Here is an 18,987-nt window from a genome sequence, read left to right as displayed (position 1 = left end):
TGATTGGTTTAAAAAAAGAACAGGTAAAAATTTACAATGTGTCCAAATGGAATGGACAAGAACGATAAAATGCACTTTGGCTGATGCTTTTTGTAGCACCTTCTAATTCAGCTCTGTCTTCTACAGTTATAATTGTTAACAAAAGCATAAAAAATGATGCATCAATTCTTTAATGCAATTACCATTATTATAAGTAAGGATTTTTTTCAGTTCATGCAAAGGAAGAAAACTGTTGTCACAATTAACTACCTTAATGCTTTCTTTCTTTTGCATCTAGCTCCTAAGGAAAAGGCACATAGGAAATGACATTGTAACTATTGTCTTCCAAGAGCCTGGAGCACTTCCTTTTACTCCAAAAAATATCCGTTCTCATTTTCAACATGTGTTTGTCATTGTTAAAGTTCACAATCCTTGCACTGAAAATGTGTGTTATAGGTAAGTACAGGTTTGTTGCTAACTGATCTTTCTTTTTGGTTTTGATTTAAAAGTATAGTAGTTGTTGGTTATTTTATTTTTTTTAATTTTAGCATTTCTTGGGAATCATACCTATTTACAAACATGTTATTAATAAAATTGGGAAATTATTTGGCCAGATCAACTTTTATGCAACCAGTGAAAGCCAGTAATCTCTCTTTACTTGAAGGTCCAGTTTATTAAAAGATTAAGAAACAAATCCATTGATTAAACAGAAGCCCAGCCTACTGCTGAATACCCAAAATCACGATACGCACATGGAAACTCTTATTTCAGAGTAAGAAATTTTGGCCATTAATACAGATACTAGAGAGAGGTGGGGAATCTGATTCAACTCCAATTTGGCCCTCACAAATCAAAAGCTTTGCTTGTGGGGTCATACCATCCATCAGAACACTTGCCAGGAAATAACTGGGTAAAATAGTGCAGTCTCTTATAGCACTTCAGTTTAGGGATACAATATAATACTAAGAGTTGTTGCACACTTCTTTATGCATTAGCACCAAATGTTTAGGATCAAGGTATTGGTATCTGTTAGGACCCTCTTCATGATATCTTGGTGCAACAGGAAGAAATCATTAACACTTGATATCCTGATGCAGCACATTTCAGAATTTAACAGCTGAAGTCTTGATCTAGGGAGAGTACTTCTCACTCTGCTAGTGCATATAGAAACTGACCGTCTACTAGTGAAGTAGTGAAACTGTTGTGTATTACACAAGATTCCTTTTGCCCTCTGTGTATGAACACATGCATGACTTGTATATAAAAAGTGATTTTTCAATGAAAACTTCAGTTTTGATATACAGCAATATTTATTCTCCCTCCCCCTCTTTTATTTTTAATTCTAGTGTTGGAGTTTCAAGATCAAAAGATGTACCACCATTTGGCCCTCCAATTCCCAAAGGAGTGACTTTCCCCAAATCGGCTGTATTCCGGGACTTCCTATTAGCCAAAGTCATTAATGGAGAAAATGCAGCACACAAGTCAGAAAAATTTCGAGCAATGGCCACCAGAACACGTCAAGAGTACTTGAAAGATCTAGCAGAAAACTTTGTTACTACAGCCACAATAGACACTTCAGTCAAGTTTAGTTTTATTACACTGGGGGCGAAGAAAAAAGAGAGAGTTAAACCGAGAAAAGGTGCCCATTTATTCAGTGTTGGTGCAGTGATATGGAATGTGATAGCACGAGACTTTGGTCAGTCTCTTGACATTGAATGTCTCCTTGGTATCTCAAATGAATTTATTGTGCTGATAGAAAAGGAATCGAAAAACGTTGTGTTTAACTGCTCCTGCAGAGATGTTATTGGCTGGACGTCTGGGTTAATGAGTGTTAAAGTTTTTTATGAAAGAGGCGAATGCGTTCTTCTGTCTGCATTTGATAACTGTGCTGACGACATCAGAGAAATGGTTCAAAGATTAGAAGTAAGTGTGGTTTTTTTTAGTGCTTTCAATTTTCAAAGGTTATAGTCAGTAGTTCTCAAGATACATGGAGATGGATGAACATAATACTTGATGGTAGAATTAAGAACATGTAGAATTCAGCCAACTAGGGCATGTCTGTATTAAATTGCAAAAACACATACAGTTTTAAAAGTTGCCTTACAGAAAATGACAACTCTTGTTCCTACCCCACTTTTTTGTGAAGACAGAATATTGCATAACCTAGCTGACATCATCTGTCAGATTTTAGTTGACAAACCTAGTTTGCACTTTTACCACTATAAATGTCTTAATGGATTGTGGTTGCAGGATATTGGAACACTGTCCCATCCCAGGTTGATTTTATCTTTAAGCCCTAACATAAATAAGCTTTGTGGAGTCTGCTTTGTTTCTGTTAAAGAGTTGCCTCTGTAATAAAAACCACTAGACACAGTGCATAGCCGATAGATAGAAAGTTGTAAAGCAGTTTGAACTAATTAAACAATAAAGCCAAATGTTTATGGTTGTGATCCAAACGGGCATTTATGAGGCTGTCCAGGCTTGTTCTCGAATCCTACAGCCCCTGGTGTCCTCTCCACCACCAGCACTATGAGCTGCTCTGGGAACGTTTTGAAGTAGCCCTGGACACAGTGTATGACACTTCTGGTCAGAAGTAGAATTTATGAAAGCTGCTAGGCATTTGTTGCCATCATAACCTCCAAAGAAGAGGCAAAACATATAAACAACAGGCTCCTACTAGACACTATCTCTTGGTAATGGAGAATGGAAATCATGTGGCACACCCCCAAATCATATATTTGATTATCCTACACTAATATTGCAATGTAAGCAATCTTGTTCTATGCTGTGGAAATCAACAGTAAGCATAAAACATTAAGATAGAATATTTGAGAATTTGATTCCTTTATCAATACCTACAAGTAGGTACAGTGTTAACTTTTCTCAAACAGTGCTATTGAGTTAGTATTTCAGATTTTGTGCTATAATTTGCAAAATGTTAAATGGTAGAAAATAGCATCTCTATGGAGAAAATCTGTAAATTGTAGAAAATGTAGCATCTGTCCAGTCTCTCAAATCTTAATCCCATTGTTGGCGAGTCATCTCCACTATATAGTGCGGCGGTGTTAGAATTATACAGGCGACAGAAAATGTTTTAAGAGTTCTTGACTTCATTTTCACCTTTTAAAAAGTAATGATATATTTTCACTAATGAGATATTGGCTAGGAAGCACGATTTCAAAATAAACGAATTTGTGTTCCACTGGTAGTTATATAAGCATGAAATGAGCAATCTTCCTCTCATGGAGACTGTAAGGTAAGTAGACCCACTACCTGGCTCTTTAAATAAACCTGACTAATGTCTAGGATCTCTTCTACCCCAATTCTTCCACGCTGGAGTATTTTGCTTTTTGGAGGAATTGTCAAATGTTGTTAATCGTCAAAGTAGACCTGACCTCTAGATAACTTGGCTCTAGGCTCTTTGCTTCTTTCCCTGCCTCCTCCATTTCCTCTCTATATCTAGCTTAACCAGTTTTACCAACCCATGATAAATGAGTAATTTAATTACAGAAGTGTTTGGGAACTCATTGCGTGGGGCAAAATGTTCAGTGGGTTATATTTATCACAAGATGAAATTAAAATGTGTGGAAAATACAGCAGTATTTTAGCTGCTATTTGTACCTTCTGATGCAGTGGATTTATGATGTGCTTATATGAGAACAAAGATGACATCAACAAACTCTGCTTTAAGTTCTGTAATTAAGCCTTTGGCTCCAGTATAGAAAAAGGACCATGCATTTATTATCTTACCATTCATTTGTCAGTATTAAGGATTTACATAGTTTATCCTCAAGAAAAAGTAAACTATGTACAATCCTTAATATTGTCAAATGTATAGTGAGAGAGATTTCTGTATGTATCCAGTGCTAGAGTTTTTCTTTTATGGTTCTAAATTGTATTGGACTTTTTCAATACAGCTTCCGTTTTTGAGGGGGGAAATCACAGTATGGTAATCTGCTAAACAGAACAGAATTATTTTTCATTAGTCTTCTCTTTACGTATTTTGAAACTGGTTTATACTTATAACCAGAACCATCCAATTGTGTCAGGATACAATAACTGAGTACTCTTGCTAATGGTGGCGGGGCAGGGGGGACCTTTGCACCTGTAAGAACTACAGGATTATTTTTCCTTGTTGCCTTTTATCTAAGGTAGCTGATAGCTGCTAAGTATTCAGCAAACAGTTAACTGTCCCTTGATGCTTATAATCAGTAAGAGAAATGTACTGTAACAGAAATTGGGCATATGACAGATAATTGCTCCAGTCCATCAGATGAGGTTGGTGTGGGTTTCTTAATTCAGAAATCTCTAGTCCACCATAAATGACAATGAGTATTAGCAGTCTCTTAATCTAGGAGGGGTATAAAATAATATGCATGCTTTTGCAGTGTCTGGAAACCATTTCTATGGCAGGATGGGAGGGAGAGATGGTGTGCATTTTCCTGAGACGTAACATCAAAAAACAGGAGATTTAGGCAAAATTGAAAACCTCTCGAATGAAATATTTTTGATTTCAGAATGAGTGAAATACTTTGTAAAGTAATGTTAAAATTGCTTAATTTTAAGTAATTTAAAATGCATAAAATTTTAAGGGTACTTAAGAGAGTGCCTTCTCTGTTGTGCACCCTGTTGCCTATTAGGATCATCTGGAGAGGTCCGGTTACAGTTGCCGCCAGCTCATTTGGTGGCAACTTGGGACTGGGCCTTCTCTGTGGCTGCCCCAGGGCTTTGGAATGCTCTCCCTGTTGAAATAAGAGCATCTCCTTCTATGTTTGTTTTTTAGGAGGACCCTGAATATGTACCTGTTCTCCCAGGCTTTCAATTGAAATTGAAATTTCAAAGTGTTTATTGAGATTTTTATCTGTTTTCTGAATTTTAACTGTTTTATGTTATTTTTATGTTATGTCTTAATTTGTACACCACCTGGAAATTTCTATATCAGGCCGTATAGAAATTCAATAAATAAATTAAAAATGAAATAAATAAACAATATTGCTACTGCTAGTCCACACTGCTGCCAATCTTTAGCTGCTAAATTAAAAAGTAGTTATGTTGCTGATGATGAAATTTCTTCAAAGTTTGACTGGATTACTAATTAAGCAATTCTTTTAAGCTTGATGTTTGGAAACTTCCAAGTGTTCCAGAACAGACATTTTCAGGTATTTTCGTTCATGTATGCATTCTTAGAACGTGCCAAGTATATTGCTTCTGCACGTTTTCTATTCAGAACAGCCTCTGGCTCCTCTTGCTTTTTACTTGCTTTGCATTCCAGCATCATTTTCAGCATCAAGTGAAATCTATTGTTGAATGTACGCACTCTCTCTCTCACACACACACAAACAAATGTTTGAAATTGTTGGGAAGCTTGTTTCTGTTCATAAAAACCTTCCATTTTCTGATGTCCATGAAAACTGATAATTGAAACTTTAGAATTTTCAGGCACTAGATCTATTCACACAGAATGCCAAAACAAGACTTGAGTCCCCCCTTCCTCTCATGTGCTCTGCTAATTAGTTACTTCCTGATTTGCATCCAAATTTGCAAACTATTGTTGGTGCTTGTGTCCCAAACTAGTATTGCAAACCATGGTTTTGAGCTAGTCATGAGAATAAGTGCAAACCTAGTGTTGTAATTCAGGTGTAACCACAAACTTTGGTTTGACCCAGCTCAGGAGAGTAAGTAACTAAGTGAAATGCACAGGGGGAGGCAGATGAGGCAGCAAACATGCCTAAACATGGTCACATGACACCAAACTATAGATTGGTGTTGCATGTGAACAGACCCCTCACTCTTATTTAGAAAAATAAACTTGAACTATGCTAGTATTCTCAAGGATCTATTATTTAATGGAATGAGATAAATAAATATAGACTCAGGGTAGCAAACCTCTATTATGACACACAAAACCAGATCTAATACATATTTACTTAGAAGCAAAGCTCACTGGATGGATGCAGCCATAATATACAGCCATGGTTTGTTCTAACCATAGTAAGGAACCTACACCATGAGCTCCTAGAAGTGTAATCTATAAACCATGACTTAGAGCGCCTTGTCTGCTTTTGTTACATATCTGCTCAGGATCCAGCTTCACCAGAACACTCTGTCCCCATGGTGCAGCAGGCTCTTGAGGCAGAGCAATTATCCTAATTGTGGCTTGTGAGTGGTCTGTGAATTCAGAGATAATGAGAAACCACAACTAGCACGAACTGTGGTTGTGTAAACCATCTTCAAATCATGGTTTCAGAGCCTAGTTTGTTGGCCCCAAACCAACCATGGCTTACGAACAGCTTCTTAGTCTGATGTAACATGAAACCATATGTACCTAAACAAACCATGGTTATGTCTGAACACAGCCACTGAGGCTATTCTCGCAATGGGGGGAACTCGGGCTAATGGAGCCCAGCCCATCGTGAGACCCACTGGGCTCGCAGGCAAGCCTGGTGGTTCAATAGTGGCTAGCCCGCCAAAGTAGCCCTCCCCTTAAATGAGGTTAGTGGAGCAAAAACCCCATTTTTAAGATTGTGAGACACTGCGGCGTGGTGACTCATGAGTAGATGCCTGACTGGGAGGCTGCAGCAAGCTGCCCAGTGTGAAGGGTCCCTCCAGAATGCATGGAGCATCCTGGGATGGCCCCTGATCCCCACTGCCACAACTGGCTCTGTGACTGAGCCAGTAATTGTGTGGAGTGCCTCACTGTGTTAGGGTTCATTCTCAGTCAGGTGTGCTTAGGATCACAGGTTTAGTGGCTGACATCCTTATGGAGTGCATATTCTTTAAAGGAATGTGGGGATGTGCCGGGAGCCCTTGTGCAAGTCCCCCAGTCCCCCTGTGTGCACGCACTGTTGCATAAGATCCCTTCTAGTCTGGAGCACTACCTGTGCTCCAGAAGCCCTCTGTAAGTTTAAAAACACATCACTGACACTCAGCAAATTGTTTCCTGTCTTAGAGTGCTTCTGGAGCCTGGGCAGCACTCTGAGGGCTCTTGCATAACAGTGCATGTGCCAGGGGACTGGGGGATTTGCTATTAGAGCTTCTGAGGCATCCTTACATACCCTTGAAGTGCACATGCTTCACTAATCAGTATGTCAGCCACTGTGTAGAAAGAGATGCTATTTTAAAACTTAATTTATTATTCAAGTTTATTGTTATTTCTTAGTTACTTTTAGCTATTTTTATTTTATTTTTTGAGGGCTTGTTCTAAAAATGAGTTTCATTTGTTATGTATAATACCAAGATTTTAGACAATTTCTAGACCCAAATAATAAAACTCCTTTGTGTTTACTACAAATATGAGATATCTATTTTCAGCATTTGTGTTTTCCTTATTTTTCTAAGTGAAAAACCCAAGATAGACTTGGGTAGCTTAAGGTGCAGTGACTTACAGCATTGTCTCAAAGACTGAGTATTTGTAATCAATGTTTTTAATAGAGCAAATATTTAAATTTCATACCAATACCAATTTTGGGTGCTAGGGTACACATCCAATGTCTCATATTCTTAAAGTATAGGTTTCCTAAGAAACTGAAACATTTCTATTCTCCCAAAATTTACATTTAGGAAAAATACTGGAAAATTGTGTTTTCTTTTGGTTTCACAATGTATGGAATGTTTACATATCTAGTCTAGTGAGACCACAACATAACAATCTGATACTCCTTTAGATTGTGACCCGAGGATGTGAAACCACAGAAATGACCCTGAGGAGAAATGGCTTGGGACAGCTTGGATTCCATGTTAATTTTGAAGGGATTGTAGCAGATGTGGAGCCTTTTGGTTTTGCATGGAAAGCAGGGCTACGTCAAGGCAGTCGCCTAGTGGAAATTTGTAAAGTGGCTGTGGCAACCCTGACTCATGAACAAATGATTGACCTGTTACGCACTTCTGTGACGGTAAAGGTGGTGATTATCCAGCCACATGAGGATGGATCACCAAGAAGGTAAGAGTAACAATTGCTAATCTATCATGTGTGGCTTTGCTGCTGATTTATTGTTTTGCCCTTTTCACCATTGGCTTGCTTTGATAGAGCTCTTTGGAAAGTGCATATTGCATCTCATGTTTGGTGCTAATGAGATAGTTATAGCTAAAACAGGTGTGTTTTTGTGAAATGTATATTATAAGTTATTTTAATAGGAATGGGTTATAGAGAGCTTGGAGGATAGCAATCAGTACACCTGTAGCTTATGTAAAAATAGTTTTAATGTCAATCCATCTATTAACGTTGCAGATATAAAATCTGAAGCACACTGCTTCTGAGGCTTCTTATAAAAACAGTTCTTGACATCTATTAGGGCAAAAATAATAATTCAAAATGAGTTGTAAAATGATTGAATATTAGTATTGGCTAATAAGCTGTTTGTGCTCCTAGTGTGTGATGCCATTTAATCATACGTTGCTTACCACCTTGTTTTGTGGAAATGCCTGTTTAAGATGATAATGTCTCACTTAAGACATTCATACCAGCTACCTCATTTTAATATTAAGTAGTTTTGCCTTTGAAAGTAAGTGCAAATTAACAAACAGATGAATGTTGTTATACTGCAGATTATTGTAATAAAGATGAGATGAAAAACACTTCAGCTGCCACACTTCCATTTTGCCAAAGGCCTGTGAACTACACATGTTGCTATGCTAGTTGTAACGTAGCTAGCGAATCAAAGAATGCCTTGAATCCTATAGTTCAGTCTATGGATTTGAATTATAACTACTCTTGTAACTTACTAATTGTTTCAGTTTGATTGTTCTTTGATTTACTTTAATTACCTGGAAGAATGCTGGGATGTGCTTAGATTATAGCATAATGCAATTAATCATAAGTATGTTGTACAGTATTCAGTTTGTAGCAGTTCTTCAAAACATTATTTCTTTGAATGAAATGGGTGGGGGAGAGACTCCTTACATGTGCTGCTTTGGGTTAGTGTGTGTGTGTGTGAGAGAGAGAGAGAGAGAGAGAGAGAATATAGGGCCCAGTAATTCCTTTCATCAGATTGCCAGCAGTGAGTAATTACCCCCTATGACAAACTCCACCTCAGATGCAATCCCCGTGAAAACCAGAGAATGTGAGAGTGGGGAAGGTGTCTGTCTTGCTTCTCAAGTTGTGCCTGCTCAGAAGAATTCTCCCAGCTTTTTTACAGGCAAGTAACAGCAAAATCCAAGCATAACCAAGGCAGGGAGATTTGCAGTCAGGGGCTTGCAAATTGTGCTTGAACTTACTAGCCAACATTGTCTTGTAGACAGCTGCAAAGTTCAGTCCTTCCACTGTTTCAATGGACCTGGCTTCTAATATGCTTAGAATTAGTCTTAAATGGACTGCTAGTTGTATTTAGGCACTAGATAGATAGATGCCACTGCATTAAAAGACTGACAGTGTAACCCTATACATATTTATTCAGAAGTCTCACTGCATTCAATAGAACAATCCCTCAAATAAGAGTTCATGGGACTGTAGTTCTAATAGTTGAATAGGTTGCTTCCCTTTCCCTTTTGAGGTGCATAGACCTATCTACAAAACTATAGCCTTGTAAGTTTTCAGTCACTAAAGATACCAATTTGTTTCTATGGAGCAAAGTGTATGGTTTCTTAGTTTAATTAGACCCAGAAAACAACACATAGCTCTATATGAAGATGCTCTAAAAAGGATTCAGCCTCCAAAATAGTTGTGATATCTTGATGTAGTTCCCACAGATGTTGAGTACACTTGCTAAAGGAGGTGATACAAACTGGGGCAATTGGAAGTAAAAACAGAAGAAATGACTCTGCCTCTGCTCCAACAGATCCCCTTGTGTTGCGACAGTAGGCTGCTTCCATTTCCTTCTCTTTGAGAGCCCTATGCCTACTCGGCAAAAGGGAGGGGACATCTTCTCTTGTATACAGAGAGGAGATACTCTGCATGGGCCTTCTTAATAACACCTATTTGTTTCATGAAAATTCAGGATAGGAATGAAGAGCATACTAGTAGCTGCAGAGATCGATCATTGCGAAGACATGGCTAGCTCTGCAGAGGAAGAAAAGGGGACATAAAGTGCCTCAATCTAATGACTCATGCCTTGGTCTAATAAGTTCAACAGCGTCCTATGCTCACCAACACCCTGCCCCCATTCTTCTCTAAATGAATTTTGAACTATCTATGTAAATCTATTTAATTTTCTGATTTATATACCGCCCTTCCAAAATGGCTCAGGGAGAATTGTTTACAACAAGGTAAAAATAATTAAAACCAGTTAAAAGTTAAAATCAAAACTATAAAAACAGAATAAAACCAATTAAACCAACAGCTAAAAAACCCTGGAGAACCAGGGCAACCACTTAAAAACAATTTAAAAATAATTTTTCAATCATTTAAAAACCTGGAAGGCCAGGACAAACAGATAGGTTTTAAGGGTTCTCCTGAAGGACAGTAATGATCTTAAATTATGGATTTCTGCCGAGAGTGCATTCCACAGCCCAGGAGCAGCTACAGAGAAGGCCTATGTATGTTTACTCAAAAGCAACTCACTGAAGGCCTTCCTTTCTAGTAAGCATACATAGCATTGCAGTCTTAAGAGTTCAGCACAGCAGCTGTGGTTTGAAACAATTACATAAATTGTCTCAAACTATGTACTAAGCATCTTTTAAAACATCAAGAGTCCTGCTCTCAGGATTTCTTCCCTCTGCCTCAAGTCAGAAAGTATGTATCCTTACAGAGTGTTCAGCTACAGGAAGGGAGAGGGGAGAATCAAGCCTGACGTGTGCTTCTCTGTCTTCTTCCACAAGTCTGAGAACTGAGCAAGCATTTTACAAATTAAGAATAGAGCTTTTTAGCCTACTTTGCAGTAGGCTTATGAGATCACCCGGCATTCTGTGTGTCCGTGTGTGTGTCCCGTCCCCGCCCCCCTATCAACTTTGCAGTGTCAAGGCCAATATGAACCAAACCAGGTACAGTTGTAGGGACACATAGTGACACCTTAGCGCCATAGTTTGTGATGATGTCATCCACCCCAGTTCAAGATGGCAGACACGTTAACATTTGAGGCACAAGTGGGCTAACTTGTGAACCGCTTAACTGATTTAAACAAATTTTCTACAGCTGTAATGACACATAGGGATGCCACAATGGCATAGTTTGTGATTATGTCATCCACCCTGATTAAAGATGGTGGATGCGTGAACATTTGAGTCGCAAGTGAGCTAACTTGTGGACTGTCTAACTGATTTGAACCAAATTAGGTACAGTTCTAGTGAGTGACACACAGGGGCACCTCGGCATAGTTTGTGATGTCATCCACCCCAATTCAAGATGGCAGATACATAAACATTTGAGGCGCAAGTGGGCCAACTTGTGAACCACCTCACTGATTTGAACCAAATTTTCTAGCTGTAAGGACACATAGGGATGCCCCAATGGTGTAGTTTGTGATGATGTCTTCCACCCTGATCCAAGATGGCGGGAACATGAACATTTGAGGTGTAACTTGTGGACCTCAATTTGTACCAAATTTAGTCCAGTTGTAGAGATAATGAAAGTATAATAGGTAAATTAGTTCTTCTTCTTCAGATTGTAAAGAAGATTTCTCAGAAACATATGGTGGCCATAGGCACACCTTCTGAGATAATGTGTTCTAGTGGAATCACTGAAGTAAACAGAGTTTACTTAAAAAGAGAAGGGGCATTTCACTGAACAAACCCCATTATATCTACTTTTTTACTCCATCTCTGTGTTTCAGTGATGGAATTCCTCTGGTGTAAGGTGGGTAGTTGGGTGAGCTTTTACTGTATTAAAGTTAGAAGCACAGGTTCTTCTCAGGAGGATAGGTCTATTATTGATCTAGCATGCAGAAGCAAGTATACTGGGCACATAAGAACAATCCTGATGAATTAGAGAAACCCACAAGGGGGGAAAGAGGGCAACTGGCCCCTCCTGTTGGTGTTCTCCAGCACCTCGTGTTTGGGGCATGCCGGTGTATCCTAATGGAAATATACAAAACTTGTCGCTGTTGATAGCCCTATTCTCCATGAATTTGTCTAATCCCCTTTTAAAATCTTCTAGATTTTAAGATGGCTATCCCCACATCCGGCAGCAGTGAATTTTGTAGTTTTAGTACATGTTGAGACTGTTCTCATGAGCAGCCACAGGGCGAGATTACCTGCTTGGAGCTGTACGGATCCCGGAGGCGCCTCGGCACCAGACCTGGCTATGAAGCCCAGATGGTCAAAAGAGGTTAAAGAAGGTGTGCTCCCTTAATTCTGTTTAACTGACCAAGTGTCAGCACTGGCTGCTTTCAGCTGGTGCTGAGACACTTAGGGGTGCCCAACCATCACCAGGGGGATCCCAACAATGGCATTGTGGGATTTCCAGAGGCCATGATGACACATCCCAGCCCCTGCAAATCCACACTGCTTGGGCCAGCAGCAGATCATCTGGGTGCATGATCTGCGCACTGAGCAATTGGGACATGATCACCTGCAGGGGAGGTAAGCTTCTGTAGCCTTGCTCCCCTCCCGCCTGCATCCCTGATAATGAGAAAGGGCCCACTGTGTAAAGAAGTATTTCCTTTGGTCTGGGAACTCACAACACTGAGCTTCAATAGATGACCCTCAGGCTCTAATATTGTGCAAGAGGGAGAGTTGTTTCTTTCCCCTGTATTCACACCGTGCATAAGTTTATACACCTTTATCATCATCCCCCCCGCTTCTAAGCTAAAAAGCATGGAGTTAGCCTTCTTTATAGCTACTGCACATTGGGTAAATATTTTAAGTGTACTATCCAGCACAACCCTAAGATCCTTTTCCTGCTCACTGCCAACTCAGACCCATCAGTGTATACTGAAGTTTGGATTTTTTGCCCCAATACGCATCACTTTACAAAGAACTGCATTTGTCATTTTAAAGCCTATTTACTTATGTAGGAGAGATCCTTTTGGAGCTCTTCACAATCTTTTTGTTTTTGTTGTTACTACCCTGAATAATATGGTGGTGTTATCAAGCTTGGACTGCTCATCTCAAATTTCAGATGAGTTACGAACAAGTTAAAAATTATTGGTCCCAATATGGATCCTTGGGATACTCAACTTTCCACATCCTTCTACTCCTAATCTCTGCTTTCTGTTATTTAACCAATTACCAATCCATAAGTGGACTTGTCCTCTTATCTCATGACTGCTAAACATGTTCTGGAGCCAATCTAGAAATTGTGAAGACTTTTTATAACCATCACATTTTGCACCCAAAGGGGAATGAAAAAACAGACTATGGCATTAGAACACAGTACTAGTGATGAAAATGAAGCAAGAGACTTAAATATTTTAAACTGTTCACTATAAAGGTTATTTGAGGTTGCAGGCAGCAGAAAGTATTGGGATACTGCATTTGCAAAGCAATTGAATAGTTTTTTTTAAATCACAATTAAAAGCTTTACATGTTTGAAAATCCCTCAGAGGCCATTTGTTAGATTTCTTTCGTGGAGTGTCTTGTAGTGCAAAAAAAAGGGGGGGGGGAGAAAAAGCACCTCTTCATAAAATAATCAGGGACACATCCATTAGAATCAGAAAATCACATTTTTCACAGAGTATGAGTAAGTCCAAAACTAAGAGCTGCATATCAAAATATTAATGGAGTCTAGAGTCACTGTCACTGCTAACACATTTCCCAAGATTCCTTAATCTGTTCTGTTACTTCATTCTCCTACTAATGCTTTTTCTTGAACTGAAACTCTCTCAATAAAATTGACTGTTTCTGGTCTAGATCCAGGCTATAAATGAGACCACTGTCCTTTTTCTGTGTTGCTTCAATAAGTTCCACTTATTGGAACTTAGGGCAAAACTACATGTGACGTTAAACATGCCGTTACTTAGTTAGAGAGTTTTGTTTCCTGTAAAGTAACAGCTGCATGGGCCCCAGTTCTGAGTTGGGATCACAACACGGAAGTAAAGGATTTTAACTCTTGAATTCTGTGCATTTTCCCACTAAACATTTCCTCCAGAGCTGCTATGGGCCCCTGAAAGTGCTATTTGAGACACTGGCTTTTTGGGGGGCGGAGGGGATGGTGCAGAATTAAAGAATTAAACACCCCCTACCTCTGTGCTGTGGTCTTCATCTGAATTGGGCTCTTGCACTGCTGACACTTTAGAGTAAAAAAAGAAGCCCCTAACTATACAGTTGTGTCTTTTAACATTGTATTTATATTGGCCTGATAGTCTCTCTTGCATGATGACAAATTAACCATGGTGTCTTTGAGCATGAAGAAAAACTATCTCATCAGAATAAAGTATCATAGTTATGTAGGAGTTGCAGAGTAGCTTATTTGTGTTTAAATATCCTCAATACAAATTGATTTGGGTGCAGCTTTTTAAGGAGTTTTGTTATTAATGCTGCACTGTGGACATGCTTGTAAGACTGAACTAGATAATGTACTCTGCACCTGTTTTCATGAAAAGCTGGAGAGCAATCTCCATTTTCTATACAAGTTTAAACACTTTCTTCTCTTAACAGGTCTCACTCCAAATGTATATGTGTGTATGTTTAATTTTATATTACATATGCCTTTGATTTGTACAAATATGATCAGTATGCATAGCACATACTTAAAAAACAATACCAGTATATTTTGCTAAACCTAAGTTATAAAATCTTTAATTTAAAAAGATTAGTTATGTTTAGTAGAATGCAGTTCTGTTGATGTTCCACGTCTAGAGACTGACACATATTAAGCACAAGGGACGTGCTCTTCAAAGTTCAGCAACTGGAAAATAAACCCTTACTTTGTTCCAAACATTCCTAAACTTCATATGATGATGTAGCCTGCCCACTGTTTGCATCATAAATATGTTTTCCCATGATAACTCTTTTGAATCCAAGCTGTATCCCATAACAAAAACACTATGCTGTAGAATGTGTACAGTGCTTTTAGTCCTGGTCCTACTGACTTATACCTGGAATTGCTTGCTGAAACTGGCCTCCTAAACTGTACAATACCACAGCCTTTCCCTCTTTTCCCAGAGCCTAAAACAATATAAAGATTTATTTTTCTGATTAAATCAGGGCAGGGACAGGATGCTGGTGAGGAAAGGGTATATGGTTTGTTTGTATTCTGCAATTAGTCCCAGACCCAGGTGAAGAGGTGGCTGCCTACGCCACCTATTTCTGGTCCCAGCTTCACATAATGAGTGAAAACTGACCAAGTGCAGAGATACTCCTCCCTGCGTCCCCAGCACCCATGTTCCCCTTTGTAGTTGAGAATGTTTCCTTTTATCCAGGTCTGACTGCCATAATGTTATGGAGCTGGATAGACCCTTGAGTCACAAGGTTGCGTGCTGCTTATCTGAATGAGAGGAGTTTTCCTATCAATTTTTCAGGGTCCTGGACTCACCATAGTTATCACTAATCTTAGGTTTCTTAATCTTATCTTTCTTTTAGAGTGTGAGGCCTTTGGAGACAGGGTTCCATCTTATTTATTATTTCTGTATGTAAACAGCTTTGGAAACTTTTGCTGAGAAGCAGTATATAAATATTTGTTGTTGCTGTTTAAACTCTCAAAAAGCACTGCATAACTTCCATGTGGTGTTAGCATTAGACTGGGTGGCTCATTCAGTGCAGTTAACCTTTCGGTAATGCTAGCCAGGAATAGGGATTTGCACGAAACAGATTTTGTATTTTTGTTTCAAATTCAAAATATAATTTAAAAGAGTGCCTTCTTTGTCATGAATGCTGACGCCTATTATGATCTTCTGGAGAGGTTCGGTTGCAGTTGGGGCCAATTTGTTTAGTGGCAACTCGGACCGGGCTTTTTCCATGGCTGCCCCTGGGCTTTGGAATATGCTCCCTGTTGAAAGAAGAGCATTTCCTTCTCTGTTTGTTTTCTGGAAGACCCTCAAGGCACACCTGTTCTTGCAGACTTTTGACTGGAATTAATTTTAATAAATTGTTTTGTTTTATAAGATTGTTTTTGTGTATTGTGGAATTTTAATCTGTTTACTTGTTTATATTGTGTTAAATTTTGTGCTCCACCTAGAGATATACATATAGGTAGTATAAAAATATGATAAATAAATAAAATGCAGACAGCCGAAATGGTTCATCAAAACAGCGGTCAACCCAGTTGTTTTAACGGAAGAAAATGTGAAAGATTTTGAGTGTTTTGGCCATAGGGAACAATGTGGAAACTCAGAACACCTTGCTCTTGCAGACACCAAAGTGGGTTGAGTGGTAGGGCATGATGAGTGCTACCTACTACTCAACCCACTAAAGAATTGGGTAAATAGACAATAACAAATTTTAAATCTTCCCCCAAACCCCCATAGTATCGGAAGCTAGTGCCAGAAAACGAATCGGCAAGGGTAAAACTGGTCTCCAAAATGGCACTCAAAAAGTCTAAATGCTTTGAATCAAAACAGTCCAAGCTTGAAACAGGCCCTTTATTTAAAGGGCATTTTGTTTCTAGCTCAAAACACTCGAAACGGACCATTTCGAGTTGAAACATTTTGCACATCCCTAGCCTTTAACACCTTTGATGTAAAATTACCTAGACTTTTACTGCATCATTCCTCAGTTTGTTGTACATTATAAATAATTTGGTGGCAGGGATTTTGTGTGTGTGCACGCATGATTGCATGTGTGCCCTAATGTTCTATACATGTATCTAGAAGTATTTATAAGGAAATAGGATATCATTCTTATGATGGAAAGTATCCTTCAAGTTCTCAAAGCTGCATTATGTTTGTGTGTACTGCAGGGGTTGCTCAGAACTGTGTCGAATCCCCATGGTGGAGTACAAACTTGATAGCGAAGGCACCCCATGTGAATATAAAACCCCTTTCAGGAGGAATACTACTTGGCATCGGGTGCCAACCCCTGCTGGGCAGCCCCTCTCTCGTGCTTCTCCAATCCTAGGGACTTCTGATAGGTTGCAGTGCCAGCAACTTCTCCAGCAGGCACAAACAGCCATTCCTCGTAGTACTTCATTTGACAGAAAGCTGCCAGATGGTGCAAGGTAAATATACTTTCTGCCACTTTTCTCAGTTCCCCTACCAGAACTTTTCTCAGTTTTCCTTCTAGAAAACCTTTCTAGTCATTGGTATGCAGTGGTCTTTCGAAAGTATCCCCCCTCCCTCAAGTCATTCACATACTGCTCTGCAAGATCTTAACAGAGATTGGTGATTCAGGTTCGGTACTAAGTGAACTTTGCCTGCATGAATTGTTGTAACAGTCATTGCTAATTATGATAATAGTAGAAAAACAGATTCCATTAAAAGCATCTGCCCTCTGTTTGTTATGGAAAATCTTGGCAACAGTTTGCAGTGGTACATAAAGGTTGCCAGGCTATGTCTCCCAACTTGTGGCTGACCAGAGAAGGTCTAAAGGAATTTATTTAGGTAAGTAATGAGTACTTTTTTAAAAAATCCATTGCCTGCAGTTAAATTATTTCATCACATTACAAGCACTCCATGCAATCCATGCCCATTAAAGTTAGTGGTGAAAATGCCTACTGGCTGACATCTAGACTAAATTACTTATGAGTAATCCAATTGAAATCAGTGGATAAGTTAGTCATGACTAACTTATGTGAAAAAGATCTTGGAGTCATGGTGGACAGCTCATTGAGAGTGTCAACTCAGTGCATGGCAGCTGTGAAAAAGGCAAATTCCATTTTAGGGATCTTTAGGAAGGGGGTTGTGGGGGGAAATGCTAATATTATAATGCTCTTATACAAATCTATGGTGCAGCCACAATTGGAGTACTGCATACCGTTCTGGTCACGATATCTTAAGGAGGACATTGGAGAACTGAAAAATGTGCAGAAGACAGCAACCAACATGATCAGGGGTCTGGAGCACCTTCCTTATGAGGCAAGGCTACAGCATCTGGGGCTTTTTAGTTTGGAAAAGAGGTAACACAGAGAGGGAAGATAGAGGTGTATAAAATTATGCATAAAGTAGAGAGAGTGGACAGAGATAATTTTTTCTCCTTCTCTCTCAACACAATAACCAGGGGTCATCCCATGAAACTGATAGCCAGGAATTTTACCAGTAAAAGTGGTCACACAGTGCATAATTAATCTATGTAATTTTCTGCCATGGAATGTGTTGATGGCTACATCCACAGGGATGTGGTGGGTGGCTTTAAAAGGGTCTTGGCCAAATTCATGAAGGGCAGGTCTATCAATGGCTACTAGTTTGACTATTGGCCACTTCTAGCCTCAAAGGCAAGATTCCTCTAAATAGCAGTTGCAGAGGAGCAACAGCAGGAGAGAGGGCATGCCCTCACCTCTTGCCTGTGGAGTTCTCGGAGGCATCTGGTGGGCTACTGTGTGAAATAGGATGCTGGAGTGGATGGGTCTTGGGCTCGATCCAGCAGGGCTGTTCTTATGTACTGTACTTGTCCCATTAATTCTAGTGAGATGACTCTTGAATAATTTAGTCTGGATGTCAGCCATTGATTTTTGTCGTGTTACTTTTGCAATCCATTTGCCTGTCCCCTTTTAATAATACAGAGCTTAAAAATATATAATTATTTGAATTATCAGGAGTTATAAGATCAAGTTTTCATTAATGGGCTACACTTTTGTATAATCAACACCTCTTCTTATTTTTTAAATGCTTCCTCAAATTTGCCAACCTAATCTTGTTTGCAGAACTGGTACTATTCATATTTTGCCCTTGAAAGTGCTATGTTTCCTTTCTCCCCTGCAATTTGTTAGTTAGTTTAAAAGTTGAATCTCTCCACCTACTAATCGTTTCCTGGAAACAAACAGGCTGCTCAATCCCAATCAGTCTCATTTTTATAAAAATGTTTTTCATTTGTTAATGCCTAGATTCCTCATTTGTCTGTGATAACTTCCTTTTTGATAAAATCCAAAAATGTATTCATTTCATGTGTTTAGTTCAGTCTTTCTCCATTAGTTTTATAGTGATGTGTGTTTGCTGACTGCTCAAATTGCAGCCATACTTAATTTTCATCGGATTTTTAATGTGTGGAACATTTGCACAAATGTGTGCTTTACATTTTATATAAGGGAGTGCTAATCATTTTTTAAAG

At 39.0% G+C, this 18,987-nt stretch overlaps 1 protein-coding gene across 10 annotated transcripts in view; it reads left to right on the top strand.

Moving 5' to 3' along the window:
- SIPA1L2 (signal induced proliferation associated 1 like 2) overlaps positions 1-18,987 on the top strand; it is a 169,941-nt gene that overhangs the window by 108,473 nt on the left and 42,481 nt on the right. For all 10 annotated transcript variants that reach the window (XM_053298828.1, XM_053298854.1, XM_053298822.1 and 7 more), the window contains 4 exons: positions 278-435; positions 1,326-1,902; positions 7,644-7,918; positions 16,685-16,942. In XM_053298828.1, coding sequence (XP_053154803.1) covers positions 278-435; positions 1,326-1,902; positions 7,644-7,918; positions 16,685-16,942 — 1,268 coding nt within the window. The remainder of the gene's footprint in view (positions 1-277; positions 436-1,325; positions 1,903-7,643; positions 7,919-16,684; positions 16,943-18,987) is intronic.

This window comes from Hemicordylus capensis, chromosome 1, assembly GCF_027244095.1.
Source record: "Hemicordylus capensis ecotype Gifberg chromosome 1, rHemCap1.1.pri, whole genome shotgun sequence".
Classification (NCBI taxonomy): Eukaryota; Metazoa; Chordata; class Lepidosauria; order Squamata; family Cordylidae; genus Hemicordylus; species Hemicordylus capensis.
This window is presented reverse-complemented; position numbering and strand designations above follow the sequence as displayed.